At 44.4% G+C, this 19,486-nt stretch overlaps 1 protein-coding gene across 1 annotated transcript; it reads left to right on the top strand.

Annotated features, from left to right (window-relative positions):
• The first annotated feature begins 203 nt into the window (after nucleotides 1-203).
• STING1 (stimulator of interferon response cGAMP interactor 1) lies at nucleotides 204-18,867 on the top strand. Its single transcript, XM_066624089.1, has 7 exons — nucleotides 204-331; nucleotides 6,540-6,784; nucleotides 7,776-7,965; nucleotides 9,131-9,239; nucleotides 11,745-11,983; nucleotides 13,811-13,997; nucleotides 17,107-18,867. Exons 2-7 carry the CDS (start codon nucleotides 6,540-6,542, stop codon nucleotides 17,295-17,297), a joined length of 1,161 nt encoding a protein of 386 aa, XP_066480186.1. The 5' UTR covers nucleotides 204-331; the 3' UTR covers nucleotides 17,298-18,867.
• Nucleotides 18,868-19,486: the final 619 nt, after the last annotated feature.

Below are 19,486 nucleotides of genomic sequence, written 5' to 3'. Positions count from 1 at the left end.
AAGGAAACAAGCTGCTAGTCTGATCCGGCAGAGCAATACTGTACTGATGTTCTTTAAAATGCTGAGGGAATCATGGAAACTGCTAGTTTTACTTTCACTATTGTTGCCACCAGTCTTATACTGAAGGACCTCACCCTTCCTCATTTTTTTTCTTCCGAATCTTACATTTCTCAGCCAGCAAATCAGAATCCTTTTTCCAACACAATAGGATTCACTGCAGTTTTGTCAAGCGGTGTGTGGCCAGCCCAGAAAACGCACCGTCAGACAATAAAAGCCGATCAAGAAATCAAGAGCTCTGTAATAGCAACTAGTCTGCTTTCTACAAACCCAGGTCAGTGCTGAACAGGCTTGTCACATTCTTTTCTGCTGAGTGGTTGGGTAAGGGGGATAGAATAGCCCTTGATGTTTCTGTATTTAATGATTTAAGGACTGGAAAATGAAGCAAACATTTTCTTTGGAACTGACTAGACTAGAAGCTGTTTTTCAAAGATCTGCTTGTGAGGTTTGATGGCCAGATCAAGAGAAGATGAGTCGATAATAGAATCATAGGTTAGAGCTGGACGGGACCTTGGGGATCATGCAGTCCAACCTCAGTGCCGGTAACTGCACTGACAGACACCATCCAGCCTCTGCTTGGAAACCTCCAATAAGGGATACTTCACAACTATGAGGCAGACTGTTCCAGTGCTGTTCCAAAAAAGCCTTCCTCATGTAGCTGAAAATTCATGCAGGAAATTCATGCAGTTAAGGAATTCTTCTTCATGTTTAGGCTAAATTAACCTCCTGTAGTTTCAACCCATTGGTTCTAATTCTGCCCTCAGGAACCACAGAAACTAAGTCCATCCCTTCTTCTGCAAGACAACCCAGATACTTGTGTGATGCTTAAAGGCTACCTTATCTTCCTTTAGTCTTCTTCAGGTTAAACACACCAAGTTCTTTTAGTTGTTTTTCATAGGACTTGGTTTCCAGAGCCCTCATAATCTTAGGGCGAAATTCTAACCAACTTTCCAGCATTGACCTAAGGACAATGCAGCTCTGAGGTAAGGGAACAAACATTCCCTTATTTTGAGTAGGCCTCTGTGCCTGCCACCCAACTGTAGGATCCAGCACATGCCCTATTGGCATAGCTGAGTCAGTGCTGGAAAGTTAATTAGGATTTGGGCCTTAGTTGTCCTCCTTTGAACCCACTCCAGCTTATCAATGTCCTTCTTAAAATGTGATACCCTCTGTAGGATGCAATATTCCATCTGAGGTCTGACTAATGTAGCATCAAGTGGCACTGGACTTTGTGCCTCTGTTAATGCAGCCCAGCATTGCATTTGCATTTTTTCCAACTACATCACACTGCTAACTCTTGTAAAGCTTGTGGTCCACTAGCACACCTAAATCGTTTTTACACGTGCTGCTGCCAAGCCAAGTCTCTCCCATCCTGAATTTGTGCCTCTGATTTATTTTTTATTTTATTTTTTTGTCCCTACATACAGTACGTTTGTTGAACATCATGTCGGTGTGGGCCCAATGATCAAGCCTCTCAAGATCATTTTCAATCTTGACTCTTTTCCCCAAGGTGTAGTCATCTGCAAATTTGATAACCATTCCCTCTACCCTGTCATCCAAGTCATTTATAAAAGTGTTGAGCAGCACAGGGCCCAAGACAGAATGGTTGTTTAGCCACCTTTGTTTCACCAATGGTTAACAAAAAGAAGAGATGCAGAGGAAATGGGATGAACTTTGGAAGGGATGCTGGGGTCACACTAGTTGGGAAAAGAGAAGATACACTCTTGTGTCAGCATAGGCAGAGAAGAAACAAAAGCAGCTTAAGACCAGCAGTCATTCATGTGTGCATGTGACATACTTTGTTTCTGGAATCTTCTCCTGCGAATGCCAAGTGATGGATTCTAACATGCTTAAAGGCTCTCCTTCCATGTAAAAAATGAAATCTCCCTGTGATAGTGTGTTGCTTTGCTTCATTTTGATTTAGGGGCATGTGCAAGGCATGCCTTCAGGGGATGCTGCAGCCTGGGGCTGAATCATTCAGGAAGCAGCTCTACTATCTTTATGCAGAGTTAGTTCACCATTTCCGTTGTAGGTTTCTTGCAATGCCTATATAAATAGGAATCCTGCTGCTATACTGTGATAGCTATGGTCACTGCTTTTCCTCTCAAAATTGGACCTGGGAAGCTGAAATTTGGGTGTGAATTAGGTGCTTAATCTTTCCCCTGTCTGCTAGTTTTCCCCTGCATCTCCTTCCAAACACTGACTTCTCCTCCAACCCCATGTTTCCACTTGAACCTCTGCCAAGGCTAGCCCAAGACCTCCCCCACACCTGAGGCAGGATACCAAATGCTGCCCCCTTACCGGATAATGTGCCCCCTTAGAGGCTCTTTTTCTCCCACTCTCCAATATTCTAGCCCAGCACTCTTTTCCCCTCTACATTTCCTCTTCCTCTCTGCCCTCTCTTCCTTTTCAGGTAGTAGAAGGAAGAGCAATGGAGGGAAGCAGGCAGGCAAAGATGAGTTCACTCCCCACTCTGCAGCCTGAAGCAACGCTTCAGTTGCCCTCACGGATGGACTGGCCCAGACCTGGGCTGAAGAAAAGCAAATGGAGGAACCGCAGGGCAAAATGGCCCTGCAGGGGAAGAGTTGTAAGCACATGCACACACCCTTGCCCAAAGCTTCTCTCCTGCAAATCACATTATGGCTGTAGTTGTTGTTAAGAATATTTATATACCACTCATTAATAATAATAATAATAAAATCACAATGCAGTTTACAGACAAAATCAAATAATTAGTGGCATCATTAGGGGACTGCAGACCACGGAAGGTGACACCCTCAGGGGGGTGACTGACACCACTAATAGCCAAAACTTTGGAAACCTTTGGAAAATTTTTATTTATGAATAATACCATCATGTTATATATCATTGAGAAGGTAAGTTCATGTAGAATGTAGTGAAATGAACTGCATTGAAATATCTGGATTCTATGAAAGGTATGCCCAGTAAACCAGAAAAAAAACACAACTGCCTTATGTATCAAAAAGTGGATTCACTTAACTGACCAACTGAGACTGATTGTTCTGTTGAAAAAGGTGTAATTATGACACAGCAGGAAACGAATAAGGTGTTAATATGAATCCATTCTCATTTCCATGTGTCAGACCTAATGTTACGACTATTATTCAGTTGTGTGAGAGTCATCGTTGGCCACTGGTTTTTTGTTGGTTAATGATTTGTTGCGTGACCTGTACTGTTATAAATTTAAATAAATACATAATGTGAATAGAAGTTACACCAACCCTAGTGATACCACTGCATTTAGACTGAATGTATGATGTTGTAATTTATTCTGTATGGTCTGGTAGGGGAGGAGAGCCAACATGGGGTAAAACAAAGAGCTCTCACACTGGGTGATGCAAAGCCTAGTTACACCTCTAATTAAATGGCTCCCTGTCCCAAAAGAGCTCACAATCTAAAAAGATGCAGAAAAACACCAGCAAACAGTCACTAGAAAACATACTATACTGGGGTGAAAAGGGACAGTTACTCTTCCCCTGCTAAATATAAAAGGAGCATCACCTGAGAAAGTGGCTCTTTGCCCAGTTAGCAGGGATAGTACAGTACTTGAGTGTTTCTCATGAGAAAGTGCATACTACTTCAAAGATTCATTCAGATATGGTCCTTTGCACTAGAAAATGACATCTGGCTTAGAATCAATGATTAACTCATCTTGTCATTCCTGTTTTGTTGTGATGACTTAAAGAAGATTTAATGCAAGCCTGCCCAGATGGCTGTGCATCGATCTCTAGCACTTCCATTTTTTAAAAAAAGTCTCAAAACATTATAATTGGTAGGTGATCAGGAGATGCACAAACATCTCATACTAATCTCCAACAACGGTTTTCGTGATGCCTTAGCCATGCCGAAGCTCTGAGGGAACATGGCAAACAATGGAATACAACAATCCGTTAGATCACAAGGAAAATTGGCTGGTATAGACATGCTCTTAACCACAAAAGAATGCAATACTGTCCGTGAAAGCAGTTTGCTAGGCAGGCAGGCAGGCCAAGCCATGGTCCCATTAGGCAGTTGTTACGAGGCAAGATCCCTGAGCAAGTATAGGATTCCAGCTAAGCTTTACCCCTCACTTCCAGCTCTGTCCTTTTTGCCCCTTGTGCTGACAATGTCACACCAGGATAGCTATGTCAGAACTGCATAACAACAAAGCATGTGTCATGCCAATGGTAAATCCACTATAACATGTTGTTCCATGATGACTGGCATTTAGCAGCAATGCTAAAAGTCTGTGATCAAGACCTCTGTCCAGTGACCATGACTCAGAGACAGGAGTGCATGTATATAAGAATGGTTCTGTGCCATTTCCCCTGCTAACTGGGCAAAGAAGCACTTTTCAAGTGGTGCTTCTCTAATATTCATCGGGGGTGGGGGGAATAACTGTCCCTGTTCTTCACCCCAGCACTTGCCTTTCCTAGTGACTGTTTGCAGGGGTTTCTTCTTTCTAACTTGCGAGCCCTTTCAGGACAGGGGAGCAGCTTGGTCAAGATGCAAATTCAGTTTTGTAGCACGTTGGTTTTGAGGAAATTCCCCAGAAGTACAGAAATACCCTTTCACACTGTTGCACCACACATATATCCATGTATATTTATCTATGTACATTTCAATATCTATATATGTTGGTGTGTGTCTATGTGTGTGTGTGTTGGTTGAATGCCCCAATTCTTTACTTGCCAAATCAAGCTGTGGGGTGATTGAGGTGTGAATGTGGTTTAAGACAGCTAAGTGCTACTCCCTTTGCCAAACAGGTATGTTTCTGTGAACAGCTCTTATATAGCTGGGAGACTGTTTGAATGCTCTAACCATATGGGCAGGAAATGATACATAGGTCTTTCCCATAAAATCCACAGTGCTTTGGGATGGGGGGGTGGCTTTGCTGATTTTATGAGAAATCACGGCTGTCCATGTGGTTGGGTCATTTGAGTATTCAGATGAACAGCTCTCACCTAGCTGGAAGAATATCTAGGAGGCATCTCAGAACAGAAATGTTAGTGGTGGTGATATGGCTTCAGTTAGCCTAAATAAAAAGGTAGCAAGAATGGGCCATAAAGGAAGGGAACAAAGGGAAAAACAGTAGAGGAGACTGGAGTACAAGAGTATAAGGAACCCTGCTGGCCCATTACTCTCCCCTTCCCAAATCATAGAGCTAGGCTTGTGGCAAGAAAGGTTTTGAGAAAGTGAATTCCAGAGTCATGTATTTTAAATCCTCCCACTAAGTCCAGCATATCATGAACACTTGATCTGGCTCAGGACCTCTAGGATGTCAAATGAGGATTTAGATTTTTAAACCAGAACTTCTGACCCCACTTTCTGGGATAAATGGTTGGCAACCTTCAGTCTCGAAAGACTATGGTAGAAGCCTATAGCACCTGGTATTCCCAAGCGGTCTCCCATCCAAGTACTAACCAGGCCTGACTCTGCTTAGCTTCCGAGATCAGGCATGTGCAGGGTAGGAGAAGTATGATATAGTGGTTATGGAGTGGGACCTAGATCTGGAAAATCCACCTTCAAATCCCCACTCAGCCATGAAGATGGCCGTGGGCCAGTCACTATCTCTCAGTCTCACCTACCTCACAGGTTTGTTGTGAGGACAAAAGAAAGAAACCATATACACCACGCTGAGCTCCATGGAGGAAGGATGGTATAAAAATGTAGGGGGAAAAATAGATAAACCTGTGAGGCTTCCTTGTACTGAATTAGATTATTGGTACATCTTGGAGCCTGATCCAATGCGGGCTGCGCTGGCCTAGTGCCAATGCACACTGTTTCAAACGTACTGTAAGGTATGCCTGCGACAGTCTACACCAGTCTGGCACTGGAGCAGGCTCAGTGCGAGCCTGCGCAGAGCCAGCATCAGAAGGAGAAAGGCAGACCACCACCCAGAGCTCTGGGTGCGTGCCAGGTGGCAGGGAGGTAAGTCTGTCCAGGGGGGAGGTGTTCCAGGGTGGGGGGAGGGGGGAAAGCATGGTGGTGGAAGGGAGTGGGGCAGGAGGGTGCAAAGATGTTAGCAGGCCCAGTTGGCATAACCTAACCCTCCTCCCGGCCTGGGAGACACAACACGGATCTCCTTGAATCTGTGCCCACTCACTAGTGGGCGCAGATCTGAGGAGACCCATCGGGGCCACCTGGGGCTAACACAGAGCATAAGCCCCCTTACCTAGAGTAGCCCCAGAACTCCTTCCAAGCCCAGCTGGATGCAGCAGTAGCCATTTTGGCACTGCTGCAGTCCTGAGTGCTGGGAAGTTTAGGATTGGGCTGTAAGTCAGTACTGTCTGCACTGGTTGGCAGTACAACACAAGGGTTTCAGGCAGGCATCTTTCCCAGGCCTACCTAGAGATACCAGGAATTGAACCTGAATCTTTGCCATGTGAAGCTGTGCCTCTGAGCTGCAGCCCTTTCCCAATTGATAGACTACACTGAAGTCTGAATTAGCAGCTTTCACCGAGTTTCCTTATGTGTTGCAGATGTCTCATAATGAAGAGGGATCCAATGTTGCAACCCACTGTGTCATCCCCAAACCTCGGGGAAACCAAGCTCAGCACATGCAATACATCATCCTTGCCCTGTTTGTCATCTTCCTGTACTTCTATCAACCGAGTCCTTACCATACTGCCCAGGGTGTAATCATCCATTTCACAGCATTGCAGATTGGAGCGCTGATTAAGGGGATCTGCAACTTAGCAGAAGAGATGCTCCATGTGACATCCAGGTGACCAAGTTGGCATGACAGGAGAAATGCTTATAAGTGATGGCATCATATGCATTGATATCATGTGTTGATGGCTGTTTATGTTTAAAAAGAGCTGCCATGGTTGGGTGATTGAACAAAATAAAAAGGAGGAAGATTGAGAATTTCCAAGGTCCGGTGAGCTGAGGCATGTGAAATGACCTAGGGACCACTGCTCACCCAAGATGGCCTGAGGTGCCTCCTCTCTCTAACTTTAACATCTTGGGGAGCAACAAAGACCAATATACCAGCCAAGATACCCTACAAGGATTTGTAGGGGGTGCAGACTGAATAAATGACTTAGACTGGAAAAAAAAACTTAGGGGGGGAAGGGTGGCGAGGCATATAATTTTCACTTTAAAATGCTTTTCTATTAGGCCTTCTGTATAAACGTTCAAGGAATTGAGTACAAAGGCCTCTGATTTAAGGGACTTGCTCTCTGGAAGAAGGCCCCACACCAGTCTCACCACAGACCATGTTGACCACGCAGTGGTGAATGTGGGACAGGGCAGAGTCCTGTGAAAATAACCACAAACCATTTCAAACCACTTTCAACACTGAGCTGGAAGTTCTGGCATGACATAACTTTAGTCACTGGGATCACATTCCTTCAGTTTGTGTCTTGCTATCTGGGCTTCCATCTTTATAAGATAGGCACTGCAGGTAACAAGAACCTCTAGTCAGCATCTGGTTTGCTAAACTCTGGTGAGCTCCCTAGGGAAAAGACATTCCCTCAGCCTTGCCACCAGGTGAGGTAGGCCTGCTGGCTGCTTGCCGGTATTTGTTGACTTATTCAAATGTAGATGCTCAGTGTGTAGATAATTCTAACATCATAGGAGAATAGCATATTTGGGAACATGTGGACGTTGCCATAAATAAAGATGTATGTCCTATTTCTGCAGAACAGGCAGGTCCTTGGCAGGCAAGTGCTCTGGGTGTTTGTTGTAGCATGTCATCATTCTCTTTTCCACAGGTATCATGGGAGCTACTTAAAAGCTTTCAGTGCCTGCCTAGGCTTGCACCAGCATGGTCTTACCCTACTGCTATGTGGGGCTGCCTACGTTTTGCTCTTCAAAACTGAGTTTCCCAAAGAAACTGATTTGCGGTTGAACCTGATCATTGTGTGCTTCTGCCAGCTTCTGAGTATAAACTTTGGTCTTCAGGTAGGAGTCATTAAACAATCCTTTAATTCAGTGGTTCTCAAACGTTTTAGCACCACAACCCACTTCATCGGCCATGGTGGCCGCATCACTCCCCAGAATGCCTTTTGGCCCCAGGTAGCACCCCAAAATGCCTTGTGGCTTCCAGGTAGTGCCGGTGCATGACCCACTTCACTGGCCGCACTGAGCCTTGGAATGCCTTGCATCTTCCGGGTAACCAGCCCATGACCCACCAAAAATTGGGTCGCAACCCACAGTCTGAGCAACGCTGCTTTAACCTATTCAACAGCACACTAAATAACAATTGCACAATTTGTATGCTCTTCATCAGCATCCTATTGTATCCCTGTTAGGCTTTTACAGCAGTAAGAGGTAGCCTTGTCTACACGTAAGGACTTGGAGGAATCTAGCTCAGCACAACTACAGCTGTGCAACTCCTATGGATTGGATACATTAACTGCATTACAGAACTGCCTGATCAATATTGAAAACTCTGGCCCCTTCTTGCAAACTAACAGTGTGAGTCAGGACATGCTTACTCTGAAGAAAGCCCTACACCTTACAGGATGACGTGTGCTCTGCAACATTTTGTTGTGGGACATTTCTTGTTATTTACATATTAGCCAAATTTATAGTCATGTGAACAAGGTGAGGAATGCCAGGATCCTGAGGGAGTGCAGGGTATCTCTGTGGCCTCTGCTCAGACATGCATTGCACCCTGCTGCGTAATGCATTAATAGAGTTTATCTCAACAGCTTGTTTACACCCAGCATTTCATCCCTCCATTGGAATGAATGGGCAAAGGGGACATTCAGTGACATAGATGAGGGCTAAGCCCCAGGGATCCCTTAACCATGTGATCTTAACTGCTTGGTTCTGTTTCTTGGTCAAGCTAAAGAAGTAACACTGGAACACTGACGAATATTGGAAACTGGCTTTTAATGTATAGATACACATATTACTTGCTGTATCTCTTTCCTCATACCTGCAAAGTAAGTTGTTTCTGACATTGTCAGCCAATGATTTGCCTAAGCCTACCCAACCACTCTGTAGCAGAGCAGAGATTTGATGGCGCGTATCGCAAAAGTTCAGCATCAAGCTGGGATGAGAGCTGCAATTTATCTCGTGGGACATTTGGTGACAGCTTTTTTCTCCCCTTCATCCACAGCGTCCTTCACTTGCAGAGATTTCTGAAATATGTGAAAAAAACAACCTCTACGTAGCACATGGGCTTGCCTGGTCTTATTACATCGGGTATTTAAAAGTCATTTTGCCTCGTGAGTAGATGCCTCCCTTATTGATAACAGAAAATGAATTATACTGTCCAAAATTCTATACCAAGGAGATTTGGTTACTAATGTCACAACTTCTAGAGGGGGACCAATGTTAAAGGAAAAAAAAACAAACAAGGAAGAGTCTTGAGGATTAACAAATATATTGTAGCAGAAGTATTTGTAGATTATAGTTCACTTCATTAGCTGCATGGGAATAAAGAAAGAGAAATGATACAAAGACTATGCAATGGAAGACCACAGTATGTAAATTATCAGTTCATGGGCAGCCAAATCATAAATAACTCCCTGTATGGTGATACAGCAGCACTAATGTGGCATACTGAGCCACCTTGGGGTAAGGGAACATTTGCTTCCTTGCCCCCAGGTAAGCCATAGCAGCTGCCATGGGTCAACTCAGACATGCACCAGCTCTGTATTCCACATTGACTTGTGAAGGCGGATCAGGCCTAGGAAGGGACTTAGGATTCGGCAGCCACTGCTGCTGCTGAACCTGCATCTGCCCAGGCCCAATTGTCCTCCTTCCTGCCCTATCTCCTCCCTGTTTTACCCCTCCCTGGCTTCTTCCCACCCCCCGCACTGCCTTACCTGCTCCGGCAGGCATCTGCCATTTATCTTCATGTGGTCCCAGCTGCTCACCACTTCCAGTGATCAGGCCACACACATTGGCAGTGTTGCATTTGTAACAGCTGTAAAGCTGTTTATGCCATCAGAACGCATGTAGAATTGGGCCATTATTTATACCCCATTCCAAAGACAGGAGTCTTTCATTAATTAATTCATGCTTAAATTTTGTAACATTTGTTACGTTTACCAAATCTCCAAAAGTTATGAACTATCCTTGCTAACTGAGCAAAGAGGCATCTTTTAAAGTGGTGTCCTCTTGTATTTAGCAGGGGGAGAGCAACTGTCCCTCTTCACCCCAGCATGGCTTCTTTTCCAGAGGTTGTGGCTGGTGTCTCTTCAGCATCTTTTTGAGATTGTGAGCCGTTTGAGAGGGGACCATTTATTGATTTATTTGTCTGCGTAAACAGTCTTGTGAACTACTTTTTGTTGGAAAGTGGTATGTATATATGAATACAATAATAATGTTTAAAAAATTTAGCTCCTTAAAAAACATCCATATTCAAAGAACATGCAAATCATAGGATGGGACAGCAATACTAAAGTTAGCTACTTTTACTTACTTACTTATTAGATTTATATACTGCTTTGTAGAAAACTGAAATAGAAATCCTAGAAATCATCATCGTATCATGAGTACTTATCATTTTGAAAGCAAAATGAAGCCATCCCAAAAAGTAGTGGTTTCTACATATTCAGGGGACTAAATAAGTTTGTACATAAGTTTGTACATTAAAAGAAAAAACGTTTTTTCCAGGAAAAAAACAACCACGTAAACTTGCAGGATCTATAGAATGTTAAGAGAAAAGGTTAAAGAAAACACTACAGTTATTCATCTCATTGTCTGGATAGGAAACCTCACATCATGCTTCACATTAAACACAATTTTTTTATCTCCTCCAGGCAGAAGTGAGTGCTGCCCATAGAAAGCAATGGAGAAATCCAGGATTTTAGCATAGTTCTGATTGGGCATCCCATTTCCAAACAGAAGGTAGCATCTCATTCTAATTCCAGAAAGAGCAGGCCAGGAGAAGAGGGGGAAGCGATCTCTGTGCACTCTTTCAGCATCCAGATGCCACTGAGAAGGGAGTGTCCAAACCATTGGTAGTGCCTGTGTGCATGTGGATAAGAATGCATATGAACTCCAAAGGTGTTTAGCATACGGTTTGCCCAAGGGCCCCCAAGAAACTGGTGCCTACGCAGGTATGAATTTCCTAACATTGGGGGTAGACTGAGATGGGGCCTGCGAATCTCATTAAAGTCCTCTCTACTTCCCCCCCCCCACATTTGAGCATGTGACTTGGAAGCCGCTAATCTAGGTCTGTTTTAATTTATTTTTCACATTTTTATACTGCCTTTCCTCAAAGGAGCTCAGGGTGGTGTACATAGTTCATTCCCTCCTTTGGTCCTCACAACAACCCTGTGAGATAGATTAGTCTGAGAGATAGTGGGCCCAAGGTCAGCCAGGAAGCTTCATAGCTGAGCGAATTGAAGCTGGATCTTCCAGATCCAAGTCCAACTTCCAAACCACCATCCTGGCATCCTGTAGCTGAGTGATCTAGTGCAGGAGTGGGGATGCATTTACCTCTTCCTCCCCATGTTATATGAGAGAATTTAGGGGAGAAATTGGGGTCAGGGAATCTGTGAACGGAACCATGTACACCACTCTGAATGACTTGGATGGACAAGATACAAGTGTAAACCAAAATTCTTGGGAATCGCCATTTTTGCAACAATATTTAATGTTTGTATAGATGCTTGGCAAGGAATGAGCCCTCATAACAGAGAATATCATTAAATATTGATAAAAACTGAGAAATTATCACCACACTGCATCCCATCTTCTCAATTCATTTTCCCTTGAAGGCCTCAAAGACTTGATCAATGATTTCAACAAAAGCAACAACTACTTGCTGAATAGCAAGAAGACTTGGAAATTGCACATACTGATTCCCTTGAGCTGCGAAGTGTATGATGACCTTCAGAAGGTTGACAATCGTATTCAGTTCATAGACAATCTCCCAGAAGTAAAAATGGACCGAGCTGGCATTAAGAAGAGAAGCTACAAAAACAGTGTCTATGGAGTCATGGATGAAGAGCAAAAGGTGTGTCTTCTCAGTTTGCTCCCCCGTCAGTTATCAAAAATGTTTTCTTTCATAAAGCAAGATTTCTAGACTCTTCTTAGTGTGCAAATGACCATTGGATTTCTCAGGGTCCACATCACATGTTGAAAAGGAAGATGGGATGGGTTGGGATTTCAAAAGGGTGTAGCTGATGATGACAGAAAGAAGCAGTTGTTTAAACTTGCAGGGTTAGAAACTGGGAAAAGGTTCAGAATTGTAATTGCAGCAGAGCCTTGGAATAAGCTGAATAAGGGCCAAACGAAATGTGAGTGACACATTTCACTGCCGATTTGGAGGTGCTGATTTGGATTGCTGGAGAGAGGTGCTGATTTGGATTGTGGCCACACCACTGGATGGGGAGATTCCAACTCTTTCTTCCTGTGCTGTGGCTCCCAATCCAAAAGATGTGAGGTCATAATTCATTTGGCCTAGAGAAGGCTGTGGAATTCCCCTCTTGTTTTTTGTCTTTCATTTTCATAAACTTTTACTTACTTGCTTGCTTGCTTGCTTGCTTGCTTGCTTACTTGCCAGAGATGCATTCCGACTTGGGGAAAGCGGTGGGCTAAATGACCAGTGACTGTTGACTCTTAGTCTAAGAATATGTAATCATGACATGACCTGATGACATTCTGGGCACAGACACATGGTGTCCCCTTTCTTCACTCCCCTTCAAGATAAGAGAGCTTGCATCTGCTTGGTCCACTTTCCATTCCCTAAACTGTAGTCCTGCCTAGGAAACCCATTTTTCTCCCTGGATGAAAGGAGAAAGAGGGCTACCCTTGTTACTTCCACAGGTACTCTTTGCAGAAACACAATTCTTGACGCTAACCATCCATCACCTTCAAGGGATTGAAGAACAATGAGGTGCAAGCACACATGTGGTTGGTAGGCCAACTCTAACAACCCAATTCTAACAACCCAATCCAAAAATGGACGTGCTGTATCCAGTAGGGAAGATCAGGAGGCTTCAAAGGGAAAGGGAATTTAAATCCCATCCCCATTCCTCCTCCTCCCCACCCCGTTCCACCCTCCCCCACCTCCCACCTCCCACTCTGGCTTACCTGCTCTGGCAAGCAATCCAGAAACATGTGCACAAAGACTGTGGCCTTCCAGCTGGTACTCCAGTAATGTGCTACTCAGTGCACTCTGAAGCATGCTTTATGGCTGCTTTTCAGCAGCCAGCACTAGCAGAATGCACATTCCACCAGTAGGGCAGCAGAACAGGATTGGGCTACAAGAGCCCCACCCACATTTTCAGACAACAATACCTGAAACTCATCCAAGCAAAAATGATAGACAGGCACACTGGGCAATTCTGAATGACTGATGTTAAAAACATGAGAGGTGAGCAGGCAATGTTATAAGGGAAATGCTCTGTTCCCTGTGCGAAGTATGCATGTTCTGCACGAAGCCCAGTTTTGCACATGGGTGACAATTCCCATGGAAATCTGACTCCAGGTCAGATTTCTATTATTTCTTGCTGGCCTTGTAAAGCCAACAGTAGAAGGACAGCAAGAACCTACTCATAGGGAGCAGAGAGCTCAGCATAAACAAAGATGTCAGAGGTGGAAGCTGTGAGAGGATTTGAGAGACAAGATTAATCTGCGGAATTTGTTGTGACTGTGTTACAGAAGTGGGTTCCTTCACTTCTTGTACAGGTCTTTGGATAATGGTATGAGTTATACAGTAAGACTTCTGGGAATGCTAGTTGTAACTCAGAGGTGACCAGCATTTCCCCCAAACAATAGACTCAGTGCCACCCAGATTACCCAGGTAACACTTGATCTTCCCCTTTCTCCATTCCCCTAGATGAATTATTGTGTCATGGAGTACGCCACTCCTTTGCAGTCTCTCTATGCCATGTCCCAGGATGAAAGTGCTGCCTTCAGCCGACTAGACCGTCTGGAACAAGCCAAGCTTTTCTGCAGGACCCTGGAAGAAATCTTGCAGAGATCCAAAGATTGTTCTGGCTGCTACCAGCTCATCGTGTATGAGGGTAAGAAGTGGAACCACATCCCAGTTCTAAGTACTGGAGGGAGGAGAGCAATGGAATCCAGTGTACCACTGTGGAATGTGTAGTACAGCACAGCTCACCATCCTACCTCATGCATCCATGAGAAGAAGATAGGAGGAGCTTAATATCATAGAGTTGTTAAACAGTGATCCCAAACCATAAATGCACTTCTGAGTCTAGGACTCCCAAGCTGTGAGCTTTTCCTTCAGGAGGAGTGCAACTCATCCAGAACAGGTTGCAAACACAACCCAAAGTCAGCTTTCTTAATGACCAGTAGCACCTTTGTCTTACCTGGATTACATTGCATCTAGAAGAAAGGAGAAATAGAACTGGGTGTCATCAGCATACTGGTGATGCCATGGTCCAAATTTCCAGATTATCTCTCCCAGCTGCTTCATAGATATTGAACAGCAGTGGGGAGGGGAACCTTGCAGGACCCTGGGCCAACAAAGAAGAGGCCAAGCAGCAGTCCCCTGTTGTTACCTTGTGAAATGTATCTTGTGAAGGTAAGAGAACCACTGTAAAACACTGCCTCCTAAGCACATGCTGTCAGGTGGTTCAGAAAGTCATTGGTATCAAAACTGCTGAGGTACCATCTCGTTCCCAGCAAAGATGGCCTATGAGGTGACCAATGCTATTTCAATCCGAGAGTGAGGCCTAAACCCAGACTGAACAGGATCCAGAAAATAGCACACAGATGCCCCTTTTAAAAAACTTTTGTAACTTAGTGCATTTCTGAAAACAATTGTGCATATAAGAATTACAGAGAAAAGGAAAAAAAAAAACACCTCCAAATTACAAGTTGTAAAATAGGCCTACATTATTTAAGCTTATAGTTTTTTATAGAAAAGAAAATTAGGAAAATTAACCTATTGCACAATACATTGGTTCTGAATGTAGGCCATGGGGGAGAGGTGCCAAAATCCAGGGAGGGATGGGATCCTGAAGCAAGAAGAGACTTTGTTCTCCCACCAGCCAAGACAGATATGGAAAGATAAGATCTGACGATCCACACTAGATTTATTGGAGGAACTGACTCTTCATTGCCCCCTCCATCCAATGCGGGCTCAGAAAGATCTGCTGTTTTGCCCCAGTGATATTTCCCTGTTCATGGTTTTAAGAGAGGTCAGAGAGATCTGTATTTGTCCCTGTATGGGATTACTACCCCAATCTTACATGTAGCAGCTGGCTGTCTCAATACAACTGCGTGCAAAGGTCTAGCGTTAATCTAGCAGCTGACACACTAAATAATTTTAATCCAGATAATAATCTTTTCTGTGAACCATGAAAGTCCTCTTTCCTGGATAGTCACAGCCAGTCACAGACTCCATATGTGGTTAGAGTTTTTTGCTTTGATGTATTTCACTTTTAGGCTTGCTTGCACTGAATGTCTGCCATTTTCAGAGGGATAGCTGTGCTTTTCTGGACAGCAAAAACACCAAACATCTTGTGGCCCTTTATAAAAATTAATGCATTTATTTAAGCTTTCATTTATTTAAACTTTCGTGATAGTCCCCTATCAGATGCATGAAATAAAATCTTCAGTAGGCATGTGCACACACAACACAGACATGCACATATGCGTTTAGAGCAGGGGTGTCCAAAGTTTTTGGCAGGAGGGCCACATCATCTCTCTGACACTGTGTCGGGGGCCGGGGGAAAAAGAATCAATTTACATTTAAAATCTGAATAAATTTACATACGTTTACATAAATGTATATACTAAAGATGAACTTATATGAATGAATGAAGGTCTTGCAATAGCTCAAGGTCTATAAAAGGCCTTGCTTGCACCAAGCAAGGCTGGCCTTTGCTGCCGCTACTGCATCACAGATGTGAAACAGCAAGCAGTGGAGGGAGCCCTCATTCCACAGCTCATGTAAGAGGTCAAACAGTCGCCCTCATGCTGAGAGCAGTTGCGTCGGGCCAGTGTGAGCTCCAGCAAATCTCTGGAGGGCCAGAGGCTCATTGGAGACTGGGGGCTCCCTGAGGGCCACATTGGGAGTCCTCAAGGGCCGCAAGTGGCCCCAGGGCTGGGGTTTGGGCACCCCTGGTTTAGAGCAAAAACTGAAACTAGGAGTGTCAGAGGCAGGAAATGAAAGGGGAAGAGTCTCATGATGAGCTTAACAGTATGTTTATTGTGTGTCCATGTGCATACCCATGCACAGAAACTCACTGGCCAGCATCCCTAGTCATAGGGGGGATCTCTCCCCAAGTGCAGTGTTCGTCTGTGCCAGGGGTCTCTAAACTTTTTGGTCAGAGGACCACATCAAATATCTGGCATGGTGTCAAAGGCTGGAAAAAAACTGAAATATAAAATGTAAATAAATACATTAGGGATGGAACTTAGATGAATGACTAAATGAATGAATGGGTTCGAAGTTCCAGGATTTCTCCAAGCACCAATACACACCACAGAAATAAAGCATATACTTAAATAGACCCCCATTCCCCCACCTCCCAAGCTGCTTACTTAAATATACAGGAGTAAATATCTCAGAACCAGCACATCATAGGAAACACCTGGAGCATGTTCTGAGGGCCAGGGAGTCCTCTCCAACACTCGGAAAGCCTTCAGAGGGCACAAAAAGTCACTTCTGGTTTTTTTTTGAAAAACAGGAAGTGATTTTTTTTAGGCCTTTAGAAGGTGTTCTGAGGAGCTGGGAGGTTGCTGGACCTCAGGACACCCTCTGGACGTGACTGGAACACAGCTCTGGTTGTGTTCAGTCAAGTGGGCCAGAAGCTCTTAGAGATCCAGAGGCTGGCCACGGGCCAGATAGAGGCTGGCTGCAGGCTGCATCTGGCCCCCGGGCCAGGGTTTGGGGACCCCTGGTCTACGCAGATAATCATTGCAAGCATGGGAGGGGGGTCAGGCTTCAGAGAATGTCAGGAAAGAGGCTTACCAAAGCAATCCTGCCAGCCCTGTCTACGTGTTGCCCCCACGCACTGGAAGTAATGCCTGAACACGGCTCCTGTCATTCTCTTAATAATATATTGTCAGTGACAGCAATATACATCTTAATGTACTGTGAGTTCTCTTCTGCGTTTATTCTCAGAGCATCCCAAATCATGTTGGTTTTCTGTTTTTCAGATTCAGGAGAGAGTAATAAGCACTTCCTATCCAAGGCAATTCTTCAGTGCATCAGGCAAGAGAATGAGGAAGAATACACCATAAGTGAAAGGGATCGAGGCTTCGTACCATCCCAGAATTTTCCATGTGAGACCCAACTCCTGATAAGTGACTCAGATGAGCCCCAGCCATTGATGAGCTTAGGGCATTGAAAAAGTGGGGGGGGGGGCCTCTCTTTTCATATCTCCATATTCTTTCTCCTCGAAACGACTGGAACTGCTTTCACCATCAGTAGAGGAGGACTTCTCCTGATATCCAGTTAACCTGCGATGCCAGAACCGGCAAGATCTAAAACCCTTCTAGACATTGGCCTTGTTCAAATGAGCCACCAAACCAGTTTGTTGTTTCATGAATGAACCAGCACACCCATGCAAGCTCTTCCCCTCTCTCCCTTTGTCCACTCATCTAAATACAGAACTTCTTGGTTTGTTAAACCACTGTTTCCAATGATGTCCAAACAGAGAAATTGTGGTTTCAGCAATTCCAAGAACCAAGATGTTAATCAATGAAACCTGACATGAGAACACTTTGGAGAGTTCTCTATAAGAACTAATTTCTCATCTGGCATGAGAACTCTTTGGTGCTTTTTTTGGAGTGTTGGAAGGTGGCTGAAGCACACATATCTCCTCTGTATTCTCCATTGCCACTGTTCATGGAAATGGCAAAAGAGGCAGGAGTTGGGGGTGAGGGGGTCACAAGTTGAGAGAGAAGGAGAATGAGAGCTGTTGTGATTGGGTACCAGACCATTGTGATTATGAGGGCCTAGTTAATTTTTATGCTTTGTCTGTCTGCCTTCTCCTTTAGCAAGGCCTGGAGCTGCTGCTAATCCACAGCTGTTATTTATAGAGGTGGGGTTTTTTCGGTGATACTAAAATAAAAACACATATTACCACCTTCTGCATTTTTCTGTAAAAAAAAAACCTGCAAAGTCTTACATTCTCTAACACCTCTACATGCTTGTGGCTGCATTGGCTGATACTATACCACCTATGTCACCTACCTAGTACACTATTAAGATGATTATAATTTATTGTAAAAAAATGTGCTTTTGGAATAAAAACTCATAACACCGCTTTCTGCACTTCAAATTTGGAAAACACCGAAATTCAAGAAAAAATAAAACAATTTTCAACCTCCTCTAGTTATTGACCATTAGGACAGGGCTTTTGATCTGTTATTGCATTGTTTAGATAAGACAAGGCCCAGACATGTGGAGACCTGGCTGTGTGGGAAAGTGTTTTGCAATAGAGACCAAGCTTCTAGCCACTTCCCTGCAAGTGGGTATATAACTCCCAGAAATGCCTAAGCCCTTTGGATTTCACTAATGTGAAATCCACATTAAGCTCTGAACAGGTATGCTCTGAACTTGATTCACTGAAGCTATTCAGAAATACCCAGCAAGCTGAAGGGGCATTGTTGTAAGCTTTTGTTTGCCCAATTTGTATTCTATATATCGGGGATGTATAATGGTGGGGGGGGGGGGGGAGGTGAGGCAGAACTGCCCACCAGAGTGCTTCGAAAAGCACTGCTGCCACTGGGTGAGGTGCACAAACACAACCCTGAAAAGGTTGTGGAACCTGAAAAGGAGCTGGAGTGCATTGATTGTGAGCATTTGTGCGGTCACAGACATGGCATCAGCACTTTTCAAATATATATGCTTTATCTAGCATTTTCTGTAAGTAAGCTTTCTCTTGCTTCAGTATATCAATAAATCTTACTCTTTCTGACATATATTGTGCTCTGGCTCGCTTTGATCCCTCTTCAAACCTGGGAAAAGGAGAGACTGACTAAGCCTGGGCTGGCCCATCCATGAGGCCAACTGAGGCTGTTTTATCCGGCAGTGGTTAGGTGGGGGATGCTCTTTTCTATTCACCTTCTTGCTTCCAGTGCTCCTCCTTTTTCTGCTGCCTGGATTGGAAAAGGAAGAGAGAAGCAGAGGAAGAGGGGAAGTGAAGAGGAGGAGCATGATGAGCTAAGACATTGGTGAGTGGGAGGAGCAGAGGCTGGTGCATCATTGGATAAGGAGGGGACCGCATTTGGCATGCCACTTCGAGGGTCAGGAGGTCTTGGGCTGGCCTTGGGCTGATCAGCCTCAGGATTTTAAGACAAAAACTTTTCATTTAAGAATGAAGACATGAGAGAGGAGTAGATGGGAAGGGATTCATTGTGTCTCTGAGTGCGAGCATGTGCTCGTTTGTGAGAGAACATGAATGGGTGCAAGGCTGCCCACCCATGAGACTGATTGAGGACACCCACCACCTCCCCTTCCCACCTCCCTGGAGTGACAACGGAAGCAGGAAGCAGAGTAGAAGAAATAAGAGGAGACTGCTGGCTAGAATGT

The sequence above is a fragment of the Tiliqua scincoides genome, chromosome 4 (genome assembly GCF_035046505.1).
Source record: "Tiliqua scincoides isolate rTilSci1 chromosome 4, rTilSci1.hap2, whole genome shotgun sequence".
In the NCBI taxonomy this organism is placed as follows: domain Eukaryota; kingdom Metazoa; phylum Chordata; class Lepidosauria; order Squamata; family Scincidae; genus Tiliqua; species Tiliqua scincoides.
Note: the sequence above shows the minus strand (reverse complement) of the source record. Positions and strands in the feature narration are given on the sequence as shown.

Bases quoted from the DNA above. Each gene is read 5' to 3' on its own strand.
- STING1 (XM_066624089.1), top strand. From the start codon at position 6,540: ATGTCTCATAATGAAGAGGGATCCAATGTTGCAACCCACTGTGTCATC. The intron at 6,785-7,775 runs GTGACCAAGTTG...TCTTTTCCACAG, and splicing joins ATGCTCCATGTGACATCCAG to GTATCATGGGAGCTACTTAA. The intron at 11,984-13,810 runs GTGTGTCTTCTC...CCATTCCCCTAG, and splicing joins TCATGGATGAAGAGCAAAAG to ATGAATTATTGTGTCATGGA.